Source organism: Mustela putorius, unplaced genomic scaffold (genome assembly GCF_011764305.1).
Source record: "Mustela putorius furo isolate JIRA1106 unplaced genomic scaffold, ASM1176430v1.1 tig00000487_pilon_pilon_pilon, whole genome shotgun sequence".
In the NCBI taxonomy this organism is placed as follows: domain Eukaryota; kingdom Metazoa; phylum Chordata; class Mammalia; order Carnivora; family Mustelidae; genus Mustela; species Mustela putorius.
In genome coordinates, this window is record NW_025421399.1 from 2,275,102 (window position 1) to 2,302,327 (window position 27,226).

General features: G+C 52.9%; 1 protein-coding gene across 2 annotated transcripts; it reads right to left on the reverse strand.

The window, feature by feature from the left end:
- Nucleotides 1-1,420: 1,420 nt before the first annotated feature.
- On the reverse strand, nt 1,421-27,212 carry MPP3 (MAGUK p55 scaffold protein 3). Of its 2 annotated transcripts, XM_045080754.1 has the most exons (20): nt 27,112-27,212; nt 26,722-26,798; nt 25,794-25,856; nt 25,513-25,631; nt 25,183-25,260; nt 23,749-23,829; nt 23,364-23,501; nt 19,622-19,703; nt 18,172-18,257; nt 16,707-16,781; nt 13,697-13,893; nt 11,438-11,502; nt 10,071-10,091; nt 9,537-9,578; nt 7,731-7,895; nt 7,547-7,627; nt 5,076-5,169; nt 4,785-4,893; nt 3,087-3,209; nt 1,421-1,732 (listed from the first exon to the last, which is right to left on the reverse strand). In XM_045080754.1, the coding sequence occupies exons 3-20, from the start codon at nt 25,816-25,818 to the stop codon at nt 1,556-1,558; spliced, it is 1,758 nt and encodes a 585-aa protein (XP_044936689.1). In that variant the 5' UTR covers nt 25,819-25,856; nt 26,722-26,798; nt 27,112-27,212; the 3' UTR covers nt 1,421-1,555. The 2 variants fall into 2 exon arrangements, with proteins under 2 accessions (XP_044936689.1, XP_004772648.1); XM_004772591.3 differs by lacking the exon at nt 27,112-27,212 and having other exon boundaries at nt 26,722-27,008.
- Between the last annotated feature and the right edge of the window lie 14 nt (nt 27,213-27,226).

Consider the following 27,226-nt stretch of genomic DNA (forward strand, 5'->3'; position numbering starts at 1 on the left):
ACAAACAGTATGAACACTTTACAAACAACCTCTGTCTCTGGGGCCCTACCCATTCTACTGTCACAGACCAACAGCGGGTAACAGCTTATCTCAGGGGCAGGCAAGTTACTTGGATGGGAAGTGAGGCAGGCATCCCATTTCCATGCCCTGCTTCGTGATATGCACGAAGAGAATTATTACCATTTTATCTAACGATTGCGTAAAAATATTCCGAAGCCAAAAATGCCTATTGAGTAAAATGACAAAGGGGAAAAAAAAAGCCAACTGGTGTTCAACCCCTCTGTTCGTCCACTGGAGGAAAACCCACCCTAATGGGATTTTGCTAAGAGTCAATTAGTATCTCTCAAGAGTCATTTTGACTTAATGGTTTTCAGCCTCAGACCTGACTTTAGATCCTGGCTGTCCCGTATAATACACACAATTTTGTACGTGTCCTTCACACTTCAGAGCAGTTGTCCCAGCCCCCACATCCAACCCCCACCCCCGCTGCTATTTGGGAAAACTCGAGACTCATTTCACTTGTTAAGGATTTGTGCATGATCAGTGCAAAGAAGTCCTTATCCTTTTGCTAGAAAGATCTGAAGAATGAGATCCTGGCAGGTAGACCTACCAGGTTAGTGAGCTAGAAAGTTGCAAAGGTGGCTTTGGGTGAGGAGGTAAAATGGAAATTCCTAAAGAGGCAGCACATCTTCTTCCTGGTACTTTGCCCTGAACCTGGCCCCCTTTACTCTCATGAGGGCAAGAGCTTGGCATGTGTAAGCAGCTTCTTGGCAGTCTCAGAAGTTACTGCCACGCGGAATTTTATTGTAAATTCAAGCTATGGTGAGAAGGGCGAGAGGGACAAGGGCTGGAACGGAAAAAAGCAAAGCCAGGGCTTAAGGTTAGAAGTCTGAGGGGATCTAGAAAGGGGACAAGCTGCCTTACATTCCTCCAGAGTCCCTGAAAACAGCACAGAAATTCATGATAATGGTGAAGTGTGCCTTAATCCTCAAAAAAAAAAGTCTGTGTGTGTTTGCTATTTAAGAAGGCAGAGAACCAAGATTCCTACTGCCAAGCAAACACGATCACAAAGGTTAAAACCAATATCGTAGTGCTCGAGGACAAGGGAGATTCGGTTGCAAGGAAAAATCTCCGTGGGTAAGGATAACTCCATTTCCAGCAAAGCTGAATCAGTGAAGTATCCCTCTGTTTATAATCTCTGCAAATCGGTACCTTGTAACCCCCCCCCACAAAAGACAATGGCTAGATAACTTCTATATAATTTCCAGGCAAAGAATCAGGATCAACTTGCTTCTGACACTTGAGTGAATGAAATGTTACTTTGTGATACCCCCTCTTTTCAATTCACGTTCTCTGTTCCAAAGGGATGCAATGAAAAACAACAGACAAAACCAATAACGGACCAGACTCCACAAATATATTCTTCTGCACAAGGACGTTTATGGAAAATTCGGCTCCTCTCCACACTTAAGATTCCTTGATGGTAGCATGAGGAAGGGCTAGACGAGGGGGTCCTCCTCCAGCTCCTCTCCAACCCCGATGTTCTAGCATACAGTTACCTGACCCAACTAATAGGCACCCAGTGAGTGTCCTTGCCCAGCTTCTCCAAGAGCGCTCTGAGCTGGCTGTGGGCACTCTGGAGGTCCTCCTTCACCAGCACGCTGTCCACCAGATGCCCGTAGTGCTGATCTATGAAGGCGGCGGAGGCAGCCATCTCTTGCTGCTCCTCGTCCTGCAAAGAAAGGGGCCGTCCTGGAACCACCTGGGTGGTCCTCCCTCAAAACAAGAAACCTCCAGTCTTTTTCTTGGGTGGTGTTCTCAGGTCTTGCTTTTAAGTGATGGGCGGGTGACTTGGGCCCGTGAGTAACCCGTGGCGTACACAAGAACAGAGTGTGGTGATAACACCCAATCACACGTCCAATAATGTGGCCAGGAAGTAGACACAATCCTTGTTTGTCTTCTCAGAATATCTACTGTTAGCTCTTAGAACCTGTTAACCTCACCCATGACACGGGCTTTGGGTGGACGCTAATTCTATATCCGTGTGTACCAATAATGTCAGTATCACACTTCCGGGTGGAAGGTATTTCCAGAGAAGGGGGTACCATTGTGTTGCGTGTCAAGGCGGTTAAGTAATTACGGCAAAGAGCTACAAATACTATTAACTATAAGCAAAGCAAGCATTTCTGGAATCAGCGAGGGGGAGCAGGAGGAGGATAAGTGACTCTCATGCCCTCAGAATTCAGACTCCTAAATTCATCACATAGAGCTTAATTCTTCTTGCCATTTCCTCATACCAGAGCCCATTACAAGCACAGCAGCTAGAGTGGAGTTCTTTACAAAAGTGCTGGGACAATCCTGACCAAACACCCCATTTCCCTGGGGTCCCCGACTTCCTTCATCAGACTGCCTTCCTGGCCCCTAACACTGAGGGACAGGTAGCCGGTGAACCCTCCTTTGCCTGGCCTGCAGAGGGTTTGCTTCTTTATTCAAAAACACCTTGAAGACGCAGAACCTCAAGCAGGTAGTTGACTGACATTTAGCTTCTGCCTTCTCTCCTGTGCTCACAGAAATTCAATGCTCTTACAATATGGGGGAGCCATCCTCCCCCAAAGAGACCCCCATTCCAAAATATTCCCTCCTCCTCCTACTCCTCTCTCTGTTGCCATCAGCCTCAGGTCCCAACTTTAGCAAGAGCACTTGTGGGGTCAGAATATAGGTTCTAAAGGCCTAGGCAAGGGTTGGGCATGCTGCCACAGAGACAGGAGAGACTGGATCCGAAGCTGGATCCGAAGAACGACTGGGGTGTGGCCTGGGAATTGAACAGATCAGTGGGATCGAGTCTTTGACAGATGTCCCCTATTTTCTGGGAGGATCCTTCTGTGGAGGAGTGAAGGGTGGGGAGTGATCCCTGTCTGAAGCGGGAGGCACTTTCAGCTGCCCTACTTGGGCTTTCCAGTGATCCGACCATCTAAGTCTGGCCGACAGGCAAATGGAAAGACAGCCCCATGCAGAAGGTATGAGGACCCTTAGGCAGCTGTCATGAACCCTTTCAGGCCTTGAGAAATGATCCACTTTAAACTTACAAGTGGGGCTGCTGTGTCCTCACAAGCAGGGGACATGGGTGGTGTCTTCCTCTTCTCCTGAATCGCAGGCTTGACAAATATAACATAGGGCTTGAACTCTGAGGTCCTCAGTTGTTGCAGTGCCTGAGAAAGAAAGTTCAAAAATATTACACATTTGAGAAATATTTTATTACGAAACCCTTTCTGAATGTTCCGTAAGGGTGTGCTGTATCTCAGAACCTCAGGGGCAAGGGTCCTGATCACATGGTCTTGTGACAACAGACTTCCACTGGGCAGACCAGCTGCTCATTTTCCCGTCCTCCACTTTGACAGTGGACTTGGCCGGGCCCCAGAGGCCCGCTTGCTGAGAATGAACGTTCCGAAGCCCCGGCTCCAGGTGCTGCTGTCTCTCTTAGCTCTGACCCCACGAGCTCTAATTAACCTTCATATGCCCTTCTCCACGTGCCCCGTCCTGATAGAAGATTTAATGTGCAACTCTTATTAGTAAAACGTCAGTTTGGACTACACTAATTCAAAATATGTGTTATCACACAGGCCTCCTTATGATATTCAGAGAAGAAAAGGTTTGCTAAGCAAATGAAGAGCCTAAGAAACCATTTGAAACAAATGGTACAGACATTAGAAGCTTTTCAATATGCAAATCATCCTGTTAGCGCCTATGACCTATAATGTAAGGGCCTCAATTTGGAAACACTGGCATTAAACGTTTATGTACGCTCTGCAGCCCCCCCATTCAATAAAATCACTTTTCAGATAAAATTTTGCAATTCAGACTTTTAATTTTGCTGATCAACCCCCAGCAAGTCCAAATGCGAGAGAGTTTTTCCTTCATAAACATAATGTGCTTTTTGGAATCTGTCTCAAGCCAACTCCTGTTAAATAAAGCCTATACCTTCTAAAATAAAATCAGAGCTCCATTTCTATAGAGGAAAAAAAGAAAAACCCAGAGTGAGTTCAAAACTTCGCAGTTTTTGTCAAAGACAAAGTTAAAAAGATGCTTGAGCCCTTGTCAAACACACGGCAGGCAGGGCACGCAGAACTGGAAACAGGTTGGAAGCCCTTCACGGGGTCACGTCTCCTTCCCTTTTCTCTTTGAAACGGCTCTCTGGGTCGCCTATCTCTCGGTGATTCCCTGAGCCACTGACCTGACTTGTCCTGGGGGCACAGGGGCAGTATCCCAGTACAGGGAGCTGGGCCCCGGCACCCACCCGTGCCCTGGCATCTAACTCCCTGTCCTGTCACCACGGACCAGCGGCGCCCGTGCTACTGCCTGGTCCCCTCCACGCAGAGGCCACGACTCCAGGTGCAGGCCACCAGGGGGTCTGGGAGCATCCTCCTATGAATGCCATTTTGTGTATATATGTACACGTTTCGGGGTACAAAGCTTTCCTTAGATTCTCAAAGAGAGACCTAAGAAAATTTTAACATCCAGTCCCTTGGACTAAAAAAACCTTAGACGGAGGTCAAATGTTCTGTGTAATATACAGCTCCCTCATTTATTATTTTATTTTGAGAGAGCGAGCAGAAGGAGAGACTTTCAAGCAGACCACCAACTGAGCAGAGTGGGACGCGGGGCTAGATCCCACGACCCTGAGATAGGACCAGAGCTGAAATCAAGAGTCAGACTCTCAACCGATTGAGTCCCCCCCATGTATATATTCCGCCAACAGAAAATGCCCAACTGGCTCAGAAACTCACGTCCGGCTCCACGTCCACCAAACACACTTTGTTTTTGGCCATCACCGCGTGAATGGCGTCCAGACTGGTTCCGTAGAGGTTTTCCTTATATTCGCCATGCTCCAGAAACCTAAAACACCACCAACAGGCCTTCAGCTCCTGAGTTTGCCTAAATTAGCCGGCAAAGCTGGTTGGACTTTCTACCACCACTCCTCTCCCTCGTCCCCTGCCTTCCCAAAAGCGCTCCCACAAGGCCAGGCGGAACACCAGCCGGGGCCCCCAAGGGCCAGCTGGGCCGTCAGGCCCACGCACCTGCTGTGATGTAAGTCAGCCTCGAATGCTTGCTTAGAGACGAAGTGATATTCCAACCCCTCCTTCTCGTGGCTCTTTCGGGGCCTGGTGGTATCTTCGAAAGAAAGGAAAAGGGAAACCAGGCAAAGAGATGTCACCTCGCCGTGCGGGAGAACAGCAGCGAGTCTGGGTCTCCCCTTCCCCCCTGGAGCTCATTGCTGTTTTGTGAAGGAAACCACCACTCCCATTCCTCGGTGTCCCCGAGGGGCAGGCACACTCCCCACTGTGGGAAACGAGGCTCCCACTCTGCAGGGGAGGACAACTGAGATGGAGGGAAATCAAGCCCAAGCTGGGGGATGAGCTCTGTCCCATGCCACATGTTTGCCCCTAGCGCCCTGCTAGATGGCCTGGCCGAGGTGGTGTGGGTGGTTAAGAATCGCAGAAGGCATCTCTAGCCCTAACTGTTGATTTCCTCCTCGTTTTCCTTTCTGTGAGCCATGGGGCCCCAGATACAGACGGCCCTGCTGGAGGCCTTTAAATCCTTATTCAGTGACTTCTCATTTCAAGAGCAGAGACGTGAAGACAGTCCTGTGACGAACAAGATGCGTTTCAGCAAATCTGGCTCTCATACAACTTAAGCGCAAATCAGGCAGCACTTCTCCACTGGTTTCTGTGATAGAACTGAGACGTGCACTTCAGGGGAAAACCAGGTCCTTCCCAGGAGAGCACACATAAAGGACCACATTTCTCTTTTCTAGAGCATTCCGCAAGAAACGATGGGGGTCCTGAAGGACAGAATTTTCATGACCTTGGGGACCAACCCAGGACGCTCTGTGCTCAACATGTGGCATCTCTGTCCCACGTTGGGGAGAGCTGCTAGGGTCACTTTTCTGATCATGTCATTCACTTACTTAAAAACTTTTTATTCACCACCGATAACATTCTAAAGACCTTAGAGGAGTATCTCCTCCCACATGATCCACACAAGCCCCACCCCCCACCAGTCCCTAATGCGGCAACCCTGGGTCTTCTCCATTATGGGTGACCTCCATCCCTTTCCTTTGCACAACTGGATCCCTCTGTATAGAGAACTATTCCTTTCTTCCCTGCCTGGAAAACTCCTATTGATGCTTCAAAACCCAGGATTAAAGTCACTGCCTCTCTGAAGTGGGAAGACTTGGTTGACACTTTCAGGTCTGCAGAGCAAGGGGTGGGGGGATGTTCACCTATATGTGGGGTGCCTGAAGCGGGTAGGCCTGACCAACCATGTACCCCTGCCCCGGGGGATGGATCTGGAGGTTCGGAAAGATGCACATATGAGCAGCTTCCACAGGTCCTGCGGGTTTCAGTCCACTCTGGAAGGCAGTGGCCCTCGGAAGCCTACCTCCCAGATCCATCAGGGGTGTTGTTGCTAGAATGGCTTCTGGAGCCCTGCTGCCTCCCTCCCATCCCTGCCACTTTAGACAGGGCTCCGAAAGACAACTCTGACAACCCACAGATGGGGGTATGGGCCCTGAGGCCCAGGGGACAGGGGTCTGGTAAAAGAAAGGATTGGTAGCTGCCCTCAGAACACTCTGGAAAGGTCTCGTTGCTGCCACCAGAGCCCTCCCTTTCAGTGACTACTGGGTGCCCACACTGCATCCCTCTGAGGCCAGAACTGAGTGTTCCAGAAAGGGAAGGGACAGCCAAGGACAGGTGTGGCAGGCAGGAGGGGAGAGGCCCTTTGTGCGGTCTCATCAAGGATGTGACTGGACAGGCTTCCTGGGTTTGAATCTTGGCCCCACTACTTCCCAACTGTGTGACACTGGACAAGCTACTTAACCTTTCTGAGCCCTAGCGTCTTCCTCTGCAGTATACGATGGTGATCACCCTTCTCCTCAAGGGTATCAGGAGTGCTGCTCAAGCCACTGCTCATAGAAGCTCCCAGACCCTTCGTTCCCTCCTTCTGCATCACATCCAAAACCAGGGCCCCCTGCCTCCTCAGTCTCAGCTTCCACAGCTGCTCCTAGCCTCAGGAACTGGCAGGGGTGTGAACACCTTGGAGGGTGCCTGGCCACTCTGATGGCCCAGAAGCCAGCTAGGAGGGAGTGCCCGAGCAGTCTCAGAACTCATCAGGCTCCCAGCTTCTCTGTCCTACTCTCTTACTCAAGCAGAGGGTGGGGGCTATCGGAGTCAGAGTCACTGTGAAGAAAAAGCTGGAATGCCCCCTTGGAACCCAAGGTTGCTACTTTACCTGCAGTGTGCTCTAGACCTATCTCCCATTCCAGGAAGGAACCGAGAAAGTGGTCCTCCAGCTTCTGCCTCAGAGGGTCCTAGTGGACCTCTGAAAGTGGGTTTCTTATCATGCCTAGGTCCCATGATCTGCTCACAGCAGGCAGTGCCCATTGGTCCCTCAGACCCGAAGTAAGGATTAGGATGGATCTGGGGAGTCAAGTCCCTATAAACTCTTCACACACGGGTGTGCACACACAAACCCCCGTTGGCCTTCTTACGTGGAACAGCGACGCCAAAGTGCTGCGGGTTCTCTGCCACCACCTTCTGCTTCAGTTCGTGCAGTCGGGCTCCTAGAGATCCTGGGAAACGAGAGGAAGGCTGACCAGGGTCCCTGCTGAGCTCCCTCCCCACCAGTCCAGGAGGAAACCTGCCCACTCCCTGGAAATGCAGGCCCTCACCTACCAATCAGAACCACCAAGCGGGGCGGTTCACCAGGCTGGTGCTGGTACCTGGTTACCTCCTCGTAGGTCAGCAACTCTGGAGACTCCGCTCCTGCACACCCCTTTCCTTCCTGGGGGCTTCCCGGTCTTTCCCTTCGGCCCAGCCGGAAGCTTCTCCGAAGACCAGCTTTGCAGGAAGGGTGGGGAGAACTGTGGCATCTTTCCCAGGATCTCCCAGTAAAGACTTTCTCTACCTGGCCACACCTGGAAGGGGGGTGCTGAGTCCCACTGGCCTCTCCCAACAACCTCCTGCTACAGGAAGGGGCTGATCAGGATGCCTAGTAAGATGAAGAAAGGGTGACCATCTGGCCTCCAAAATTAGGGTTCAAGGTCACTGTTTTATTTAAAGATGTTTATTTGTAGATAACACAGGGGGAGGAGCAGAGGGAGAGAAAGTCTTAAGCAGGCTCCACGCTGAGTGTGGGGCCTGGCACAGGACTCGATCCCACGACCCTGAGATCAGGACCTGAGCCGAAACCAAGAGTTGGGACACTCAACTGACCGCGCTACCCAAGCGTCCCAATCCCTGTTTTATTTAGCACGTGGCTGACTTTGGCTGGGTCATCACCTCTCTGAGCCTCAATTTCCATATCCATGAAATGGGAATACAAATCTACAAGGGCAACAGGTGGTCCTGGTGGGGGGGGGCAGGGGGGTCCTGGATCCGGGAAAATGCTCTACAGGGTATTACTGGGGCAACTGGCCAAATTTTTTTTTTTTTTTTTTTTTTTTGGTAAAACATGAGATTGGCTTTTAATTAACCTTTCCACATACAGATGGGAAAACTGGTAGACCACTAGAAACTGTTTCTTCAGTATTCATGTTAGTACATATCACAAAAACAAAAACAAACTCGTTTGTTCATCACTTGTTACTTCCTTTACCTATTTTTTTCCCTTACATGAGACTTCCTAAATTCTTATTTGTTCTATGAAGTTTTGTGGTATATACAATGTATATCTCTTAAGATTTGTGAATATATTCTAATTACTTTATTTGTAACCTTCACTTTGATTGTGTGGCTACTGTTAACAGTATATTTTTTTTTAGATTGTTTCTTTTAACTGGCCAAATTTTAATATGAACAGTGTATTAGATGACGGAACTGCTTGCATGTTAAACTTCCAGAATTTTAATAACTCCCCTCGGTTCTATAAGAGAATGTTTCTGTCCCTAGGAAATACATACTGCGGCATTTAGGGATAAAGGGACGTGATGGCTACAGCCCGAGTCACAGGACTCCGGAAGAAACCGTGTGCGTGTGAAAAAGGGGATGACAAGCAAATAGAGCCAAGAGTTCTGGGTATAATTCTTGTACCTTTTTGGTAAGTTTGAAATTACTTTGAAATGAAAGGTAAAAAAAAATCTCTGCCAGTCTTTGCGGCCTTTGAAAAGACCAAGCAAAATAAAAGCAGCAAAGGACCTTTGGAGACTGGTAAAAGGCTGGCAGAGTGGTGGTGGCACACACGGACTAGACCGTGGCCGAGACCGTGATGAGAAGAGATCGGTGGTAACAGAGCGCTCCGTGTCCCTTCCCTGACAGAGCTCTGCTCCCAGGGGGCTCGTGGAAGTTGGGGAGATCCCAAAGCCTAGGCTGGTCAGTCCCTCTCCCCTGGCTGACGGAGATGAAGGGGAATGTGGGTCCCCCAGGCTTGGCGGCTCTTAGAGCTCAGATCACACTGCCTCTGTCTTCCCCTAGTCCAGGAGCCCACGGTTGGCTTTGCATAGACGGGGCATAAGGTGCTGGGGGACGAGGCCCGATACTTACCCACATAGTGTCCTTTGAGGTACCCTTCACAGTCACAGGTCTCTGGGAACCAAAGAGAGATAGGCAGACAGTGAGCCTTGCTGGACACACAGTCTGACCCAAAGGCACCCGGCTCCTAGGTGGCCACGAGGAGGCCACTGGGATGATGTCTCGCAGAGGGCCGGGAGAAATGCCACGTCCTGGCTCTCCAGGAAACCAAGTCCTTCTGTTTCACTCAATTCTCCATGCTTAGGCCATGCTTAGACTTTGCAGGACCCGGCAGGAGTTCTGGGCTAGCAGGCCCCTCTGGATTAGGCTCAGTGTGCAGGAGGAGGGGACAGTCACTCGCCCCGTCCCCTGTTCCTATCTCCTGCCTCCCACCCAGCCAGCATCTGGGGGAGGGGGGTGCTATGTGCCGGATGGGCAGGGAGGAGCTCTGTTCCCTGCAGCTCTTCACACCTCAGGGCACGGGGGGGTGGGGAGGAAAAGAAGCCCCTCCAGCTGCAGACAGTCTACACTCTTGTCCGGGCACACAGGGGATAAACACCAGCCTACCTTTGTCACAAGGCTGATCATCTTCGGTTTGCACAAAAGACAGATGGAAGAGCGTTAGTGGAGGGGAACCAGGAGGCTCCGCAGCTGAGAGGCAGCCGTGGCCTCGTGTGTACAAGGAGCCCTCCATCTGTCCCCTCTTTCTTTCCTCCAGCAAACCTGTGATCCGAGCTGTGGTGCATTATGAAACCGAGCCTAGCTCTCATTAGTCTCCCCGTGTGTGTGTCTCATTAGCGGCCCAAAGCAAGCCGGTGCAGCACTGGCATGAACAGCTCCAAGGCCGATTTACTCAGCAGTCCTTCTGCCTTGAGAGCTGGTCTGGAAGACTGGCCGTGGGCAGTGGCCCCCAGCCAGGGAGCAGCTCACCCCAGGATGCCTGCCATGGGGCCAGGACCTGCTCTCTCTTTTCCCGGGCTTGAAACGGGCCTGGTCAAACTCAGGTGCCGGAGGATGGAGCAGTGCAGAGCTGGGCTCCCAGCCAGCTCTGCTCTGGTCACCTGACACCACTCTGGGCCACTCATTTGGTTCCAAGTCCCCCGCTCTGCCCCCGCCTGAGCCTGAGAGGCCATATCGCGGGCAGCTTCATCTCTATAGAGGGCTCTAACCTGGAGGCTGAGGGCACAGGCCCTCTGAAAACCTGACCCCAGCCCCGCTCCCTTGACCTCATGAGCCTCCATTTTCCCACGTTGGAAAAGAGGTGTCCTGACTCCACTCCCTCCCATTATGATGACTGAAAGGCAAGGTGGTTGGTGAGTGTGTCTTCTGAAGGTACGGGCTGCATGGGATAGGGGGGCCAGATAAAACAGAGGACCCTCAGTTAATTCTGAATTTCAGATACACAACAAATAATTTCTTAGCATAAGTATGTCCCAAATATTGCATGGGCTATACTTACACTAAAAACCCATTTATTATGTATCTGAAATGCAAATTTAACTGGGCATCCTTTATTTTTATTTGTCAAATTGGGTGCTAATGCAGGATCACTCGCAGCTTTCTCCACTCCTGTCCAGCATCAGTAGTTCTAAAACTGTCAGGATCAGAGAGCCGCTTGGTAGTGGACACTCTTCCAGAGAGAGAGAGACACACACACATGCACGCACACACACACACACACAGACATGTTTGCACGCTATTTTGGAAGAGGTATTTAACATGCCCCCTAGTATCATCTATGGGTCCCAAATACAGTAGCTCCTCTCCAGAGAATAGCTCCCCCCTCCCTGACCTACTCCAGTTTCCCCTCCTGCCTCTGGAGGCCTGTCCAGCTCAGACGGGACCCCTGATGCCGTCTCCAGTCCAGTGCTTGCTTCTTTGGGGCACAAAGCCCCTGAGTCCTAACCCCAGCCCCTTGCTGCCCATCTACTCACAGGGAGGCTTCCTGAGGCTCTGCGGGCTTGGCAGGGTGCCGGTGGCTCTCCGGTAACTTAGTCGCCTATGGGGACACAAGGAGATGGGCAGGCCCATGATCTCAGCCACAAAACCAGTCAGAGAGAACCTTCTGGAAAACTAAGAGAAACCAAGGCCTGGATTGCACAGGTGGGTACATCCTGACATTCCAAGGGCCTCCCTCCATAGTCAGTGGCCGTGAAGAGAGACACTCTCACAGAAGCTCATTGGTTCACAAGCTGGAAGAAAGCAAGTCTCCTGCTCTAGGAGAAGCTCCTCCAGCCCAAGATGGTCACACACGGGGATGGGGCCCATGCCACATCGGTGATTGGTGGTTACTTTCCTAGGGCTGATTCTCAAGGAAGGGAGGCCTCTCGTTCACTCTCACCCAGCCTCCCGAGATCTGGGGACGCTGGGAGATAGCACAGCAACTCCCAGGAAAGTTGAGGGCGAGGGTGACCCTAACTTAGCCCCCTCTTCCCCGTCATCAGGGAGCTCAGCTGGACACATTACCCAATTTGATCATCAGTGGCCAGGCAGTCACCAAGGCCTCACCTCGGATCCTAGAAAACATCCTGGACTCTTGGAGGGGTCTAGAGTCCCACATTCAAATGCAGCTAAAGAGCTCTCCCCCCAAGACCCAGGAAGCCCAAGATGCATATGGGTCTGAGGTTCCTGAGGAAAGAGGGCAAGGGTTCTCCAACTTCAGCACCTGGGAACCATCTGGACCCTGTTGGAACCCGGAGTTCAGGACCGGCCCCTAGTTTCTGATTCAGCAGGTCCAGGGAAGGACTCAAGGGTTTGCATTTCTAGCCAGTTCCCAGGGGATGCTGATATGCCTGACCTAGGGACCGTGTACGGGGGTTGGGAGCACTGAGGCAGATGACCCCTGACATCTGTCACTGCAGCATTCCACACCCCAAAAGATGGAAGAAGGCTACAGGACAGGCAATGCAGGCTGTCACTGCTCCACCCTCCGGGCCAGCATTTACACTTCTGGAAATCTATCCAGAGGAAATCATTCAAAATAGGAGGAAGAGTCTCCCGAGCAAGGTGATGACTGCGGACTCGTCGCAGCGGAATGGTGCAGACAGCTTAAAAGTACAGCCATGGGGGGCGCCTGGGTGGCTCAGTGGGTTAAGCCGCTGCCTTCGGCTCAGGTCATGATCTCGGGGTCCTGGGATCGAGTCCCGCATGGGGCTCTCTGCTCAGTGGGGAGCCTGCTTCCCTCTCTCTCTCTGCCTGCCTCTCTCTCTACTTGTGATCTCTGTCAAATAAATAAATAAAATCTTTAAAAAAAAAAAAAAAAGTACAGCCCTGGGGAAGGAACGAAGTCTCTGCGCACACCCAGGTGAGGCCAACCCCTCCCAGGATGCAACCTCACAGAGCCCGGTGTCCTCCTCCCTCAGAACCCGTCACATTTCTAGAAAGTGTCTGAACCACCGGCTATACTCGTCAGCTCCTCGGTGGCGCGGGGGACAGAAACCATCCTCATTGCCCGTGAGTGCGGTCTGCTTTCTGATGGACTATCATAGAGCTATTAAAAACCACACAATAAAGACGAGGTAATAATGTGGGAAATGCTAAAGGCACCATGTGAAGGGACACGGGACACGTGCCCCCCCCCCCACCGCCCCAGCCAAAAGCATGACTTCCCGTTCTTTCTGCATCTCTCCCATAAAAAGCACACGAAGGGGGCGCCTGGGTGGCTCAGTGGGTTAAAGCCTCTGCCTTCAGCTCAGGTCATGATCTCAGGGTCCTGGGATCAAGCCCCACATTGGGCTCTCTGCTCAGTGGGGAGCCTGCTTCCTCCTCTCTCTCTGCCTGCCTCTCTGCCTACGTGTGATCTCTGTCTGTCAAACAAATAAATAAAATCTTAAAAAAAAAAATTAAAAAGCACACCAAGGGCATCTATCATGATGCCTCGATGGTGGCGACACTTTGGGGACTTTGTTTTCCCTCGTTCTCCTCTTCTGTAATTTTATATTTTATTTTTCGACTTTCTCTAAGTACGTACTATAAAACATATCTGCGTTCACTGACATCATAGATTTCCATACGTGTATTTAAATCGCCAACAGCCGTCAGTGCAAGAAGACCGACCACAAGGAGGATGGGTACTTAACCTAGGCCACGACACCTCGCTCGCCCCTCCCGCTGGGGCTCCGGCTGGGGACCCATGCCTCTAGCCATGCCACAGCTGCACCCCCGCCCGCCCCGACAACATACCCCAGACCCACCTTTCCTGGAACTGCTTGGAGGGGATGAGGCCAGCTCGAAGGTTGGTGTCCCCTACTCGCTTGGCCTGCCACCACGTGGGATCGTCCTGGCTGACCACCTCCAGGACCTGCCTCCGCTGGAAGGGCAGGCCCGCCTCCTGGCAGGGGATGGCTCGGTCCTCCCGGGGGTCATAGTGGAAGAGCGCCCGCATGAACACCTGTGAGGGGCGTGAGCACAGGTGTGTCTCTGCCACATCAAAGGCTGGAGGACACTTCTCATGGGCCAGCAGAACGGGCAAGCAGCCTCGAGGACAGAAAACTAATGGTTTCCTCTTGTTCTTCAAACCGTTTTGAATATTATAGTCGGGAAATCCGTCCAGGTTCAGAAAATTAAGAGATGGGCCCCTCTATCTGATTTTCTCTTTCTAGCCTAAGTACTTCTTTATTTACCCAATCTGCTATCCTTGGAGCAGCCTCTTAGCATTACACAAAGCAACAGCTAGGCCTAGGAACCAGCATGATTTTAACAAAAATGTTATTTTTTGATATGCTGACTGTCCCTAATGAAATCAGTGGCCATCGGTTAAATAAGTGATCCAGACGCTTTGATGAGAGCACGGATACCAACAGCACAACTGTGACTGATTTCTTGTCACCACTCTGCAGTGGGCGACTGATGTCCACTTTTTTTTTACAGCTCACCCTGTTCCATCTACCCCATCCTCGGTCACCGCCAGCTCTTCCCTTTACCCTGAAGTCACCCCTCCAGAGAAGATGGCATTTGTTACACTTTCTTATCCTATAATTCAGTGGATGGATTTAGTTTATTTATCTCTATGACCAGACCACTAGGGCCCAATTACTTTAACAAACAGGAAAAAACAACAACAACAACAAAAAAGAGTTTTCTGAGACAGTCATATTCCTTTATGTGTCAAGCAGAAAAAAGATTCAGTTAGGGGCACCCAGGTGGCTCAGTCGGTTAAGCGTCTGCCTTCAGCTCAGGTCATGATCCCAGGGTCTTGGGATCGAGCCTGAAAAGGGCTCCCTGCTCAGTGGGGAGTCTGCTTCTCTGTCCCCCAATACCCCTCCCCTTGATTGTGCACACATGTGTGCTCTTTCTCTCTCTCTCTGTCAAATAAATAAACAAAAATCTTTAAAAGAGAAAAGAGTCAGTTAGATAAGGTAAGAACTTTCCGGCCAGATATTCTGAGGACAGACATTCTCACCCATAATCTTGTATGGCCATCCCAGCTCAAGCTTCTGGATCAAGAAGAAATATTTAGGAAGGATGGGCTAAGGGACAGGTTACCCATTTTCTCCAGGAAAACCATGTTTTCTCCCTGTGCCAAGTTAGAACCTGCACAAGCTGTCTATGGAGATCATATTAGCATATCCAAGAAAGAACCAGCTTCCATCAGGTTAAGAGTCTATACTAGACAAGCCCTAGGGTTCAATCTAAGTATGCAAATAAGAAATAGTCACACAGAGATGATGTCTTCGTTTGCTGTCAAAATCTGACATCCGAGACATTGCCCATTATTGATCCCCAATCACCAAAATACTTGTCGACATCTACTCTGTGCCAAGTGCTGTGATGTCCCTTCTCTTCCTGCATTCTGTGCCCAGAGGCAGGGGCTGGGAATCATCTTTCTTTAAAGAAACGGGCATGCTTCCTTCCATTTGTCGAGGAGAAGTATGTCCTGCCTTTCCTCTTCTTTCTGCCCTGGTTGCTAGTTCAGATCCCAATTTATTTGAAATCAAAGCAATGCCCTCTCTTGTCCTCTCTACCACCACCTCCACTCGGGTCAGAATAATCTCTCCCAGAGGCATTTTACAAGAGCCTCCCTAGCAGGTCTCCCTGCCTCTTATCTCTACCCATTCCAACCCCACCCCTGCCACATGGTCTCTCGGGAGCTCCCACATCCCCCAGGGTCTCACCATTTCAGTGCCCCCCCCCCCCCCCCCCCGCCAGACCTCCAGCAGCCAGCCCTGGTGTCTCTCTGGCCAAGGGCTTTCTCTGGCCACTGCTCTACTCTAATGCACCCAGCAGGTAATGCTGGGAATCCATACCCAGATGCAGCCTGGCAGGAGTGGGTGCCCAGATCTCCCAGCTCCCCTGGCTCTTGGGTGTGAAGACACATGTCTATGCGGGATCCCTGAGTTCCCACCAGGATGATGCACGCTTTGTTGCACTCATTGCCTTCCCTTCCCTGGGGGGTTTCCTGGGGTTACCTCCAAATGAACCACTTGCACTCAAATCTTCATCTCGGGGCTGACCTCTGAGACCTCAAACCAGGCCAGGATTACGCCAGCACCCTTAGGAAAGCATTCAAGGCCATTCAGAAGATAGCCTTAACCTACCTCCCAGCACAACACCTCCAGAGCCCGACCACGGTGCTCTCACCAACCCCCGAATATACTCCTCTCCGCACCTCTGAACCTCGGTAGATGCAGACCTTTGAGTGCAAACTTCCCACCCCCTCTTCTTCACTGGCGATGTCCTACTCACCTTCACCTGTCTCAAGCCTCACTTCCAGTACCCCTACTACCCAATCCCTTCCACAGTGTCCGTGACTCTGCTCGGAACCTTTCTGAAACACGAGCACTAATCACATAGCAATGAAACACCTGCTCCCTGGCCTCCCTCTCTGAACCAGGAGTCCTCAAGTCCTTACCAACTGTCCCTGTCTCCAGCATCTGGCAGAGCGCCCGGCACAGAGGAAGTGCCCAAAAAAGGTAGGCTCACCAAAGAATTAAGCAAATGGCAGTTACTTAATTGGTCCCGAATCCAGCACATTTGGTACTTTCTCCTCTTCGTGGCCCTGATTTTCTATTTCAATTAAAATAACCTCGTCTTTTATTAGTAAGCCACGTCAAATCCTGTTTAGAAAGAGGCAGGTACAAATACATGAATCACAGCGTGACTGAGCTCCAGTTCTCTACTGAGCGCATGTTTGGAGAACTAGACATGTGATCTCTTCCAGAACGACTGCTTCAAGGCCCTCCCCCACCTCCAACCCCTCCCTACCTTGCTGTCCTTTAAACGGTCTTCCTCCTGGGTGGCTGGAATGATTTTCAGGGTAATGGATCCCTGGGACTGAGCCTGAGAGGAGAGAGTTCGAAGCTTACCACCTCCCACGTCTAACCCTCACCCTCGGTGAGTTTGTGTCTTCCTGCCCCGATCTGGAAACTCACATTCAGAAGGACACGTCAGACATGCCGCCTCCCCCGTGGGCCCCATGGCGGCTCCCATGAATTAACTAAAGCAAAACTCGAAACCCAGTATCCGCATGGTCATGGGACAAAGGGACGTGGAACTCTGAATGAGCACCAAGGACAGTGCACGCACTGAATTCAGCCTTTCCTTCCCTCCTGACTTCTAGAGCCCACAGGCCACCTGACTTTCCTCTTTTCTCAGGGTTTTTTCATAACCAAGTTCAGTTTCACTTCCCTCCTTTGCTCCCATCGTCCCCATCAGGTTCTCCAACCTCAGGCTACCCCTACCTTGCCAGGGTTTCCCCTTCCCTCTATCTGACACAGACCCCACATCTCCATGGGTGGGGGGGGGTGCGGGGGTGCGGGGAGGAGGGCGGGCACAGGGCAGAATGTGGTCCGCCCATGAGAGCACATCTGGCCCAAAAGTCTCCCTGAACCAGCACTGCCCTAGAACACAAGGAGCCCAGGGCCTAGAACCAGGGACAGGAAGACCAAAAGAGCCTGCCTGCAACCAGGGGTCCCAACAATGGGGTTCTCTCACTTCAGATCGGCCCATTTCTGCCCCCTCCTGAACCATCAGAAACTAGCAAAGAGAATTGTGTTGGGGGAGAAGGATAAAGAAGTGTTGTGCCTGAGCATAAAGAAGACACAACTATGACTGGAGCTTTTGACAACTGTAACTTGAACTAGCAGAATGGGTTCTGGAGGTTAGTTGTGTCCCAGCACTTCAGGCCCTAGAATCCCAGACAGGAAGTGCTGTATCCTTTTCCTGATGTTTACATCCTGATCACAACCACACATTGGAGGAGAAACCCTCCTCCCTGTTACTACTTTCCAGGAAAAGAAAGCGGAACCCAGGGGGACCTAATGGGAGGCCCAAGGCAGCCCGGCTGGAAAGTAGTGGAGGCAGGATTTGAACCTAGGACCAGCTGACCCCCAAAGCCCTTGTTCTTGGTCCTCCCTGTACCACAGCTTCTTTTTCCATATTCCTCAGCCCATCGGAAGAGGAGACCCTTTGGAGGGCATGTCGCAGAAGGGGCCTTGGGAAAGGGAGTGGGGCTTTGCTGAAGAGGTCTGAGAGGCAGGTGTCCTGGGAATGCCACTCTTCCTGTCTCCCACCCCAACTCTGGGTGTACTACAAAGCCACTTTGCCTGCAGCCTTCTCGTGAACACAGAGACTGAGGCAGAATCCTCCCTGGCTCCTAGAAGTACCTTGTTTTGGTCTCCAAAGACCACCCCCCACTTCCCCACTACCCCAGGACACATGCAGCACAGACCAGAATCTGGCTGATCTCATCAGGGCGCTTATGCAGGACTGTGATCCCATTCACTTCTCGGAGCTCATCTCCAACGTGGACCAGACCTAGGAGACACAGGGGCTGCCCATCAGCACAGGAAGGGACCCCAGGCCCAGGGCACCACAGGAACCCGCAGGAGAAGCCCACCACACATCCGGCAGACTCAAGGTGTGAAGATGGCCAGCAGGCCTGGATCTGCCTGAGTCCTACTGTGTACAGGGTGCCCCACTCAGCATCGGGGCCTCCAAACCCCCCAGGGAAATCTCCGGTCTGCAAGCAGCCAGCTGAGACCCAGAGCAAGAACACCACTTGCCCAAGGCCACTCTGCTAAGATATAATGGTGCCTGTGTCCAAACACACTTATTTTGGCATCGAAAGCCTGGTTTTTTTTTTTTTTCTGTTATAACCTGTTTCTTTAAAAATATCATTAACTGGGGCACCTGGGTGCCTCAGTAGCCACTGCCTTCAGCTCAGGTCATGATCTCAGGGTTCTCGGATGGAGTCCCTGCTCAGCGGGGAACTGCTTCCCCCTCTCTCTCTGCCTGCCTCTCTGCCTGCTTGTGACCTCTGTTTCTGTCTAATAAATAAATAAAATCTTTAAAAATATATATCATTAACTTTTCACATTCCTGGGTTAACAGACATACTCTTAGAATGTCTTTCTCAAATCCCAAGAAAACTTAAAGTCACCTGGAAAGGTGTCGTCGAGAGTATGAAACACACCTGCCCACTGGCCTCTGCTCTAACAACTGTCTCTGCCCACGAGGCCATAATTGCTCCTCATAGAGACAGCCGGCAGCATGGGCAGCCCCCAGAAGGCGGTCAGGTGTGCAGGATCTTGGGGGTGGCCCCTACACCTGCTGAATCCGAATCTTCGTTTTAACAAGGTGCTTGGGGAGTCAGGTGGGTGCTTGTTAGTGTTCAAGAAGCACTGGTCTCCACAGGGGTGATCCCGGGGCTTCTGGGGTAACACCTCTCCCCACCAGGAGGTTTGCCTCCCAACCGAGTAGTTGTTTCACACAACAATGATTCTCCACCTGTTTTCCGCCCAAACAAATCTGGGGCGTGAACACCCTTTCCTCCATAAGCGTGCCAACCATGGTGGCAGGGATGGGCGTCCCTGCTCCGCAGTCAGGAAACCCGTCAAGCTGTGGGTTCGGCGACCCCAGTCCTCAGCGAGGCCAGCGCAGGAGCCCGTCTGACCAACCCCAGTGTTCTCCGTGCCTGAAGTATGTTCGAACAATTACAGTTTCTACCAGGCTCGGGAGGGAGGAAGAGAATTCCAGCCCCACTTCCGGAGAGCAAAGCAGATCCCAAACAGGGGACCAGAGAGGAGAAGGAAAGGAGACTCGTGGCCTTGGGGCGGGGTGGGGGAAGGCTGGGGCACAGTGGCTGTCGCCTCCACCAGGCCACCAGGGATGCCACTCACCGCTGCGGTCTGCCGCGCCCCCTCGCATGATTCTGGCCACCACGACAGCCCCGGAGTGCTCATCCCGCCGGATGGTGGCGCCCTGCATCGGAGACAGAGCAGACAGGCTCTTCAGAGGCAGCCCCAAACCTCAGACCCCGAGTCTCTGGACCCCACAGAGCCTCCCCGTCTCTCCATCACCCCAGAGGGCACATCAAGGACAGCCCTTTCCAGCGCTGAGGATGCGCGAAACCAGCCTCTCCTGTTAATACAGCACAGCGATCCCCACATCTCATTTTGGGGATGAGGGAACAGGGGGTCGGTGAAGGTCAGCATCCCCAAGGTTGCCCAGCTGCGAAGGCATGAAAGATTGTGGGACTCCAAGTCCAGGGCTGTCTCTCCCATCACAGCCCTTGTCTCTCGGAAAGACATTTAATAATAATTCAGAGAAAACGCAGTTGCAAATTCTAAACCTCTAATCAATCACAGAGTACCAGACCCTCTGTGGTTGCCGAGAGGCACCAGTTATGACCAGCCAGAGCTTTGGGACCAGAACTTGGCCCGTGGAGCCCAGTAGAGATGATGTCTCAGATGAGAGGTGCTAATAAGCCCTCAATTTCGTGCACCCCGCAGGCGGGACCGCAGCAGGCAGGGCAACAGGCAGTGACGCACTGCTCTCGGGTGCTGCATGACCCTGGGTTCGAATCCACCTGCCACTCCCTGAAAGCATGCAGCCTTAGCAAGGAAGCCCCTTATCTCCTCTGAGTCTGCTTTCTCTGGGGTGGGGGACAGCATTTAACTTTGGGGCTGGTGCACAGATTCTATTGGGTGATACGGGCAAGCCTCAGTTATGTTGCACAGCCCAAGTGCATGCAGTAAGTGCTCAATAAATGTTAACCTTTTATTATTGGCTGTTACTGCAAACACAAGGACACGCTTGTTACTAACTCTGTTTATGTCACCTATTTGAAGTCTGCAGGACAAATACTGCTGGAAAGAGAAATCAGCAGCCAAGAACCCCACAGTGTCTTGCCCCCCTAGACCTTCAAACTCTCCGGCATCTCCGTCCATCCTGTCCTCCCTTCCCTACTCTCAGCAGAGTGGCTCCTCCCATCTGGGCTGGTGCCTCTGTCCCCTCCCTCCCTCCCTCTCCGGCAGACTCAATACTTGCTCCCTGCTGGCTCCTCCTGACTCCAAAAATACTATCACGTCCCCCTCATAAGTAAAAAGCCTGCCCCTCCCTCCGGCAGCCCCCCATCTCCGCTCCCTTGGAGCGAGCACCTGCTTCCTCTGCCTCCTGCCCTCTAAGTCCTCTGCCATCTGCACCCTCAAAGACAGCGGCCACAGCACTGACCGCCCACCAGCTGCCGGCTCCCACACACTCCCAGCCTTCTTGCCTCTGCCTCCTGCCTGTCTGCCTCCAGTGCCCCCCACACTTTGGGACCCTCTCCTAGCCAGGGTGCTGGTGACACCCCTCTCTCCCGGGTCTTCCCAGCTGACGACAGGTCTCCACGGCCGGGTCCTCCTCTATCTGCCTTTCGGATTGTGATGAAAGGGGCAGGATTCAGACCCGGACCCCTTCTTGCCTCACTGTCTGTTCTCTACCCAGGTGGTCCAGACCTCTCAGGTGTGATCTGAGCCCCTCCCGGATGCAGGCAGCTGCCAGATCTGTGTCTCGGAACAAATATCCCTCCACTTCCTGGAAGCCTCCGCTTTTGCGTTCAACGGGACCTAAGCTCCATTCCTTGGACGACGGCCGCAGTGCCCATCTAGTTGTCCCAGATGGACATCTAGGCACTATCCTGGGCATCCCCCCCACCCCCAGACTCCTGCCCAAACCAGGGCAGTCACAAAGTGATACTAACCATTTTCCAACATACTTCTTGCATTTCTCTTCCCTGTTCCCACAGGCCTAGGTCAAGGCCCCCTCTCTGGACCTCCCCGTCGGCTCCCCACCTTCACACCGGTCCTCTGCTTCTGGCCTCACTCTCCGGGCCACCTTCTACTCGACAGCCAGGGCGATCTTCCCAAACCTCAAATCTGATCATGTTATTTCATCTGTAAAACCGTACAGTGGCCTCCCGCTGCCCTCAGGAACAAGCTGTGACACTGCGCATGGGCCATCGGCATCTCCCTCTGGTTCTGCCCCACCTCCGTCACTCCTAACCACAAACTTGGCTTTCCACATCCGCACCGGGAAGCCCAGAGCACCTTGAATATGACAGAGTAGGCAATGAGCCAGACAGAAGCAGGAACAAGTGTTTTCCCACTGATGAAAGGGTGGAGGCCAAGTTCCAAACAGCCAGGACAGACCCCAGGGGATATGCCCATGTTCTTCCCTATGACCAGTGCCTTTTAGTAACCTAGAGCTTCATTGTAATACATTTACATTGCGGTTTTAACCCCTTATTCTGTCCTCCCTTTCCCCTCCCCCAGAATGGCTGCCAGAACAGGTCAGACAAGGACCATATGGGGTCCAAAACATCCACCCCCAAACAACAGGAGTCCCTTAGATGACTGGCTGCAGCCTTTGGTAAAAACCAGCCCAGCTATGACCCATAACTTAACCAAACGTAAAAAGACAACCCTGATCTCCCAGTGTCCCATCTCCAGAGGGTCCTTTCCCTTAAACTGCTATTAAACCTTTGCTTGCTCCAGAGTCTGGTTCTGAATTCTTTCTTGGCCAAAATCAAGAACCAAGGCCGGGGAACAGGACTCTCCGTTGACAAACATATCATGCTGTTTCCCTTACCCTGAATTTGCTCAGTTCATTCTACTGGGTGGGGTGCTCTTCCTCTCTCTTTTCCTCCTGGGAAACTCGTTCCTTTTCTTGGAATTCAGCCTGGGCGTCACCTCTTCCAGAAAACCCCCGTCACTCTCCTGTGACCTCCCAGAGGGCAAGGACTAAGTCTTCATCACCTCTGATCTGCAGGTGCCCAACACGGTGCCTGGCACACGGTATGTTTGCTGTGTCAATGGATGCCTGCCCCATTTTTGCAAGGGGGGAAACAGAGGGGGCAGAGAGCTCCCTTTCCATTTGCAAAAGTAGTTTAGCTGAGGGCCCTTGGTAAAAGGTGAAAATTCAAAATGCCAGCTGAGGCATTCTCTGGGGCAAGCAATCAACTCTCAGACTTCCTCCACACTCCCCCGTGTAATAAACAACCCCGTCCCTTTGCTCTGTAAATCAATGCTGCACTTGGACCAAAATGATAACAATCTGTCAGCTGAGGAGAAGAATGGCTGCTGCCCAGGGCTTCCTCAGTATTCAGAGCAGGATTTGGCCAACTTTTCTGTAAAGGGCCAAATGTAAATATTTCAGGCTCCGCAGGCCACACCGTTTCCGTGGTAACTACGCCACATTGCCGATGCAGCGCAGAGGCAGCCACAGACGATACGGAAATGAACAGGCATGGCCTCGTGCCAGTAAAACTTTATATACAAAAACTGGCAGGGAGTTGGGCTTGGCACTTGGAACCTAGTCTGCCAACCTCTGATGGGGACCGTGATGATCAGGGCTGCCCTGTACAGCTGCGCAGATTATGTACTGCACAAAAGAGCTTGGCCACAGTCAAGGGAGGCTGTGTACACCCAGAGAAAGAGGTACCCTGCACACAAAGATGTCACGGGGACTACTGGCAGCTCCCAATAAAGCTGCTATCACTCACTCCGGAGACTTTGGCGTGGGGAGGGGGGGGTCTCTTCCCAGTTTTCTGGGTGGATGGGAGATAGAAGGGGTGGGGAAAGAGAGGTGGGTGTCACATACCAGGGGCTCCTTGTTCTTCACCAGGCGGACAATCTTCACTGATTCTTCATCAAAATCCTCATCAATATTATCAGGCAGAGGGGGAAGAACAGGGTCGAAATTCTTTTGGGCAACGGTGTCATGTACCATGAGCATGGCCTGTCAGGAAAGCAAGAGAAGTGACGGGCCAGCCCCAGAGCTCCCAGGGATCAGGGGGCCTTGGCCTAGCAGTGATTTGGGGGGGGTGGGGGGTCTCGGGTCGCATGCCAGAGAAACCACCACCCAGAGGACTGAGGACGCCCCCACTCAGAACTCTCCTTTCCCCAGCCTCCCTGCTGAGCGCTCCCCACGGCCCCTACTCCAGGGGAACATGAGCGGCGTGGGCAGGCCGGGACTGTGTGACTACCCTGAGGTGGGGGGTGGACAGCAGCTGGAGCAGCTCCCTCTCGTCGCTGTGCACGGAGGCGGCCTGCAGCTCCTCCATCACCTGTGGAGGAACGAGGCAGAACGTCACATGCGGCTGCCCAGGCTTCAAGCCTGCTGGGAGTCTCCAGAGAAAACTCTGTTTCCTGAGCTTTGGACCCAAGGGTCCTCGAAGGAATGGTGACAGCACCCGAGAACGCATGGGACACTCAGCTACCCCAAAACTGACACTCAGGGAAATCACAGCCCAGATCAAAAGAGCCTGAGTAGTTCGTGTGGGCTACTCCTACTGGGAGCTAACTTACTAAGCCCTTACTAGGTGCTATCTGCTTCATGAGGACAAATTTTTTTTTAAAGATTTTATTTATTTATTGGACACAGAGAGAGAGATCACAAGTAGGCACAGAGTCAGGCAGAGATAGAGAGGTGGAAGCAGGCTCTCTGCCAAGCAGAAAGCCTGATGCGGGGCTCGATCCCAGGACTCCGGGATCAAGACCTGAGCTGAAGGCAGAGGCTTTAATCCACTGAGCCACCCAGGCACCCCTCATGAGGACAAATTTCACAGTGAACTCAACATAGCAGGTATTCTCATCTTGCCATGTGACAGACAAGAATGACACAAGAGAGACTGAACTTCTTGGCCAAGGTTGAAAAGCCAGAATTTGAACCTGGGTCTGTATGGCTCTATTATCTGTGCTCTCACTGCTGTGCTATTTTCTAGATGAAGAAACTGGGGCTCAGGGCGGTTGAATGACCTGTGGTAGGTCCCAGAGCTGGTAGGAGAGGCAGTGCCGAGCCTGGGAGCCTGAGAGCCTAACGCGGTCCTCATCACGTCACATAGCGCAGAAAGGAGGGAAGGTCTGCGCCCACGCCCCGCCAGACCATCTCCTGGGGTTAGGTGAGTATACCCAGGAGCTGGCCTTGGCAATCAACTTCCCAAACCATGCAACATAGAGAGCAGGTCCGCGGGAAGTTAGGAAGTGTTCTTTTAAAAGATGGGAACCCAGAGCCAGTAGAGGCGTACCGCAAGTCACGTGACCCCAGGACTTTACACTGGGCCTCCCCAAAGCACAGCACAAGGCGACTGTTTGACCTTCATGTCGCCAGACCTCAACAGTCTGGAACTGCTGATATGATTCAAATGTTCTCATTTCACAGCGGGGGGGAGCAGACTTTCTTGGGAACACACAGTAAGTGAGCATCCTCATGTCCCTGTGTCCCTTGGCCCAGTCCGGGGCTCACAAGTCCCCTTTTGCCCATTAAGAAGCCCAAGGAGGAGCAGGAGGAGAAGCAAAGGAGATGTCTCTTCCCCCTTTGGGCTCCAAGCCCCTATGTCCCCGACAACCTAAGCAATGGTGATGGAACCCTATGGAGTAGGGAGGGGGGCTAACAACGTAGGGGAAAACCTGGGGCTTACATCCTCAGCAAGGGCCACAGCGCTGTGCAGAACAGGGGTTGGACTTTGCCTCTCGTAATAGCGAAGCTTCTCGTGAATCTGCAAAGACAGTCAGTTTCAGGCTGGGGCCTCCCAGGTCAGCAGCCCAGGTGCACCAGAGACACCCCACAGCCTGCCCACGAGATAGCCGCAGAGTGGGTCACAGATGGGTCAGCCCAAGAGAAAGCCACCCACAGTGGGCCAACGAAGACCCTCCCAGGGCAGGGGAATGGTTAAGATGCACTTGGGGGCCTCAGCCAGCTCTGAAAACCTCTAGAAACCCTCAGCAGATGGGATGAAATGGGGCTTTACCTTCATTAAGTAACTGAGGCTTTTTTCACTGAAAACATCCCTCAGGAAGCCCATCTCTTCCTTGTGATTGGAGTCAGGTCTGAGCTGAGAAGTCAACAGTGCCAGGGTCTCATGCAAACCTGAGAAGAGGGTAAGAACACGAAGTATAGCCCATGCAGGATCCTGCAGTGTGGACACTGTCTCCCCAGGCTCTATCTCCTAGGGCTCGCCAGCAGTCCCTGGGGCTGGTGGGCAGGGTATTATCTCAGCGGCTTCGGGCAGGCCCCGGGAAAGGCACTCACCAGAGTCCTCCGACAGCACGGGCATGTCTGTGCCGCTCAGCTCCCGGGCTCTGCCTGCAGATTCTGGGAGAAGGAGGGTAAGTGGGGTCGATCCATATTCATTCAACCAACAGGGTTTACACGCCTGCTGTGTCTGTCCACGACCAATTTGGGGACAGAGGGGATGGGAACAAATAACTCTCCGCTTGTTTTTATTTGTTTTTTCATTTGTTTGTTTCAGAGAGAAAAGAAAGAAAACTAAGACTTGCTGGCACCCCAGATGTGCCAAGCATTCTGCTGAGAGGTTTCATATGACACTTTTCTCAACGTGCACAGAGCCCTGAAGAATGGGCGCTAATATCCCCATCTTGCTGATGAAGAAACTGAGGCTCAGAGGCGTTCAGCAGCTTACAGGTCTGAATCCATACTCCGATGGCCTTTCCCGGCTGGTCTCAAAGGTATGAGGTTGCCCTTGCTTACAGGGGGCGCTCTGCTCTGCGGCACCCCCTGTGCCCTGTTCCCTTTCGAGAGGCCCTGCTCAGGTCCCTTGTCCTCCACAAGTCCGTTGTTCACCTTCAAGCCTCTGGTCATACCTTCAGCAAGTACCCATTTGGGCCTACAAGCTCCCTCCTTCCCCACCGCCCCCAAGTCCCAAACTGAAGGCAGTACCCCCCAGAACAGAGTGCGAAGAGGTAGAGAAATGTGAGTCGGGTCTCCACTACGCAGGACTGGGCAGCTCTAGCTCAGGAGCCCCTCCCCCCAGCCCCCCAACGTGCTCTGCAGCACGTGGACCTCAAAAGTCCTCCTTCGGAAGGGGACAAGGAGAGTAATGATTCATTCATTCCGCAGACATGGAGCCAGACCCGCGGCGCGGAGCACCGGGGACACCAAGATGCGAAAGAATGGTACAGGGCTCTCCAGCCACCGCGCCGCCCTCCGCCAGACTCACCCTCTGGCTCCTTCTAGCTGTGCCCCCCCTCCCGCGAGGCGGCCAGGCACAGACTCCAGCTCGCTTTCGTTAGGAACCTGTGGGACGAACAAGGAGCGCGGCTGGCCGAAGGGAAGGGGAACCCCGGGGGCCGCTTGCGGGCGGTGCGGAGGAAACCCAGCGGCTGGAAAGGAGCGGGGCGCACCGAGGTGGGGAGGGCGTGAGCGCGGGGAGGAAGGCCGGGGGCCGAGGGGCGGGGACTCAGCGCCCCCTCCCCCAGGCGGGGAGCTCGGGGGGCCGCGAGGCAGCGGCGCGCCGGAGGGGCGGGGCTCGGCGCCTCCTACCCGCCCCCGCCGCGCCCCCTCCGGCCGCCTCCCGGCTCCTGGGTCGCTTCCCCGCGGGGGTTCGTACCTGGGCGCTCCGGGATCTCCGTTCCGCCACCGGGAGCTGCGCGGGTGCCGGGAGCCTCGGCCGCCGCTGGCTCCGCCTCCCCGGCCCCTCCCTGTCGCGGCCGCGCGGGGCGGGG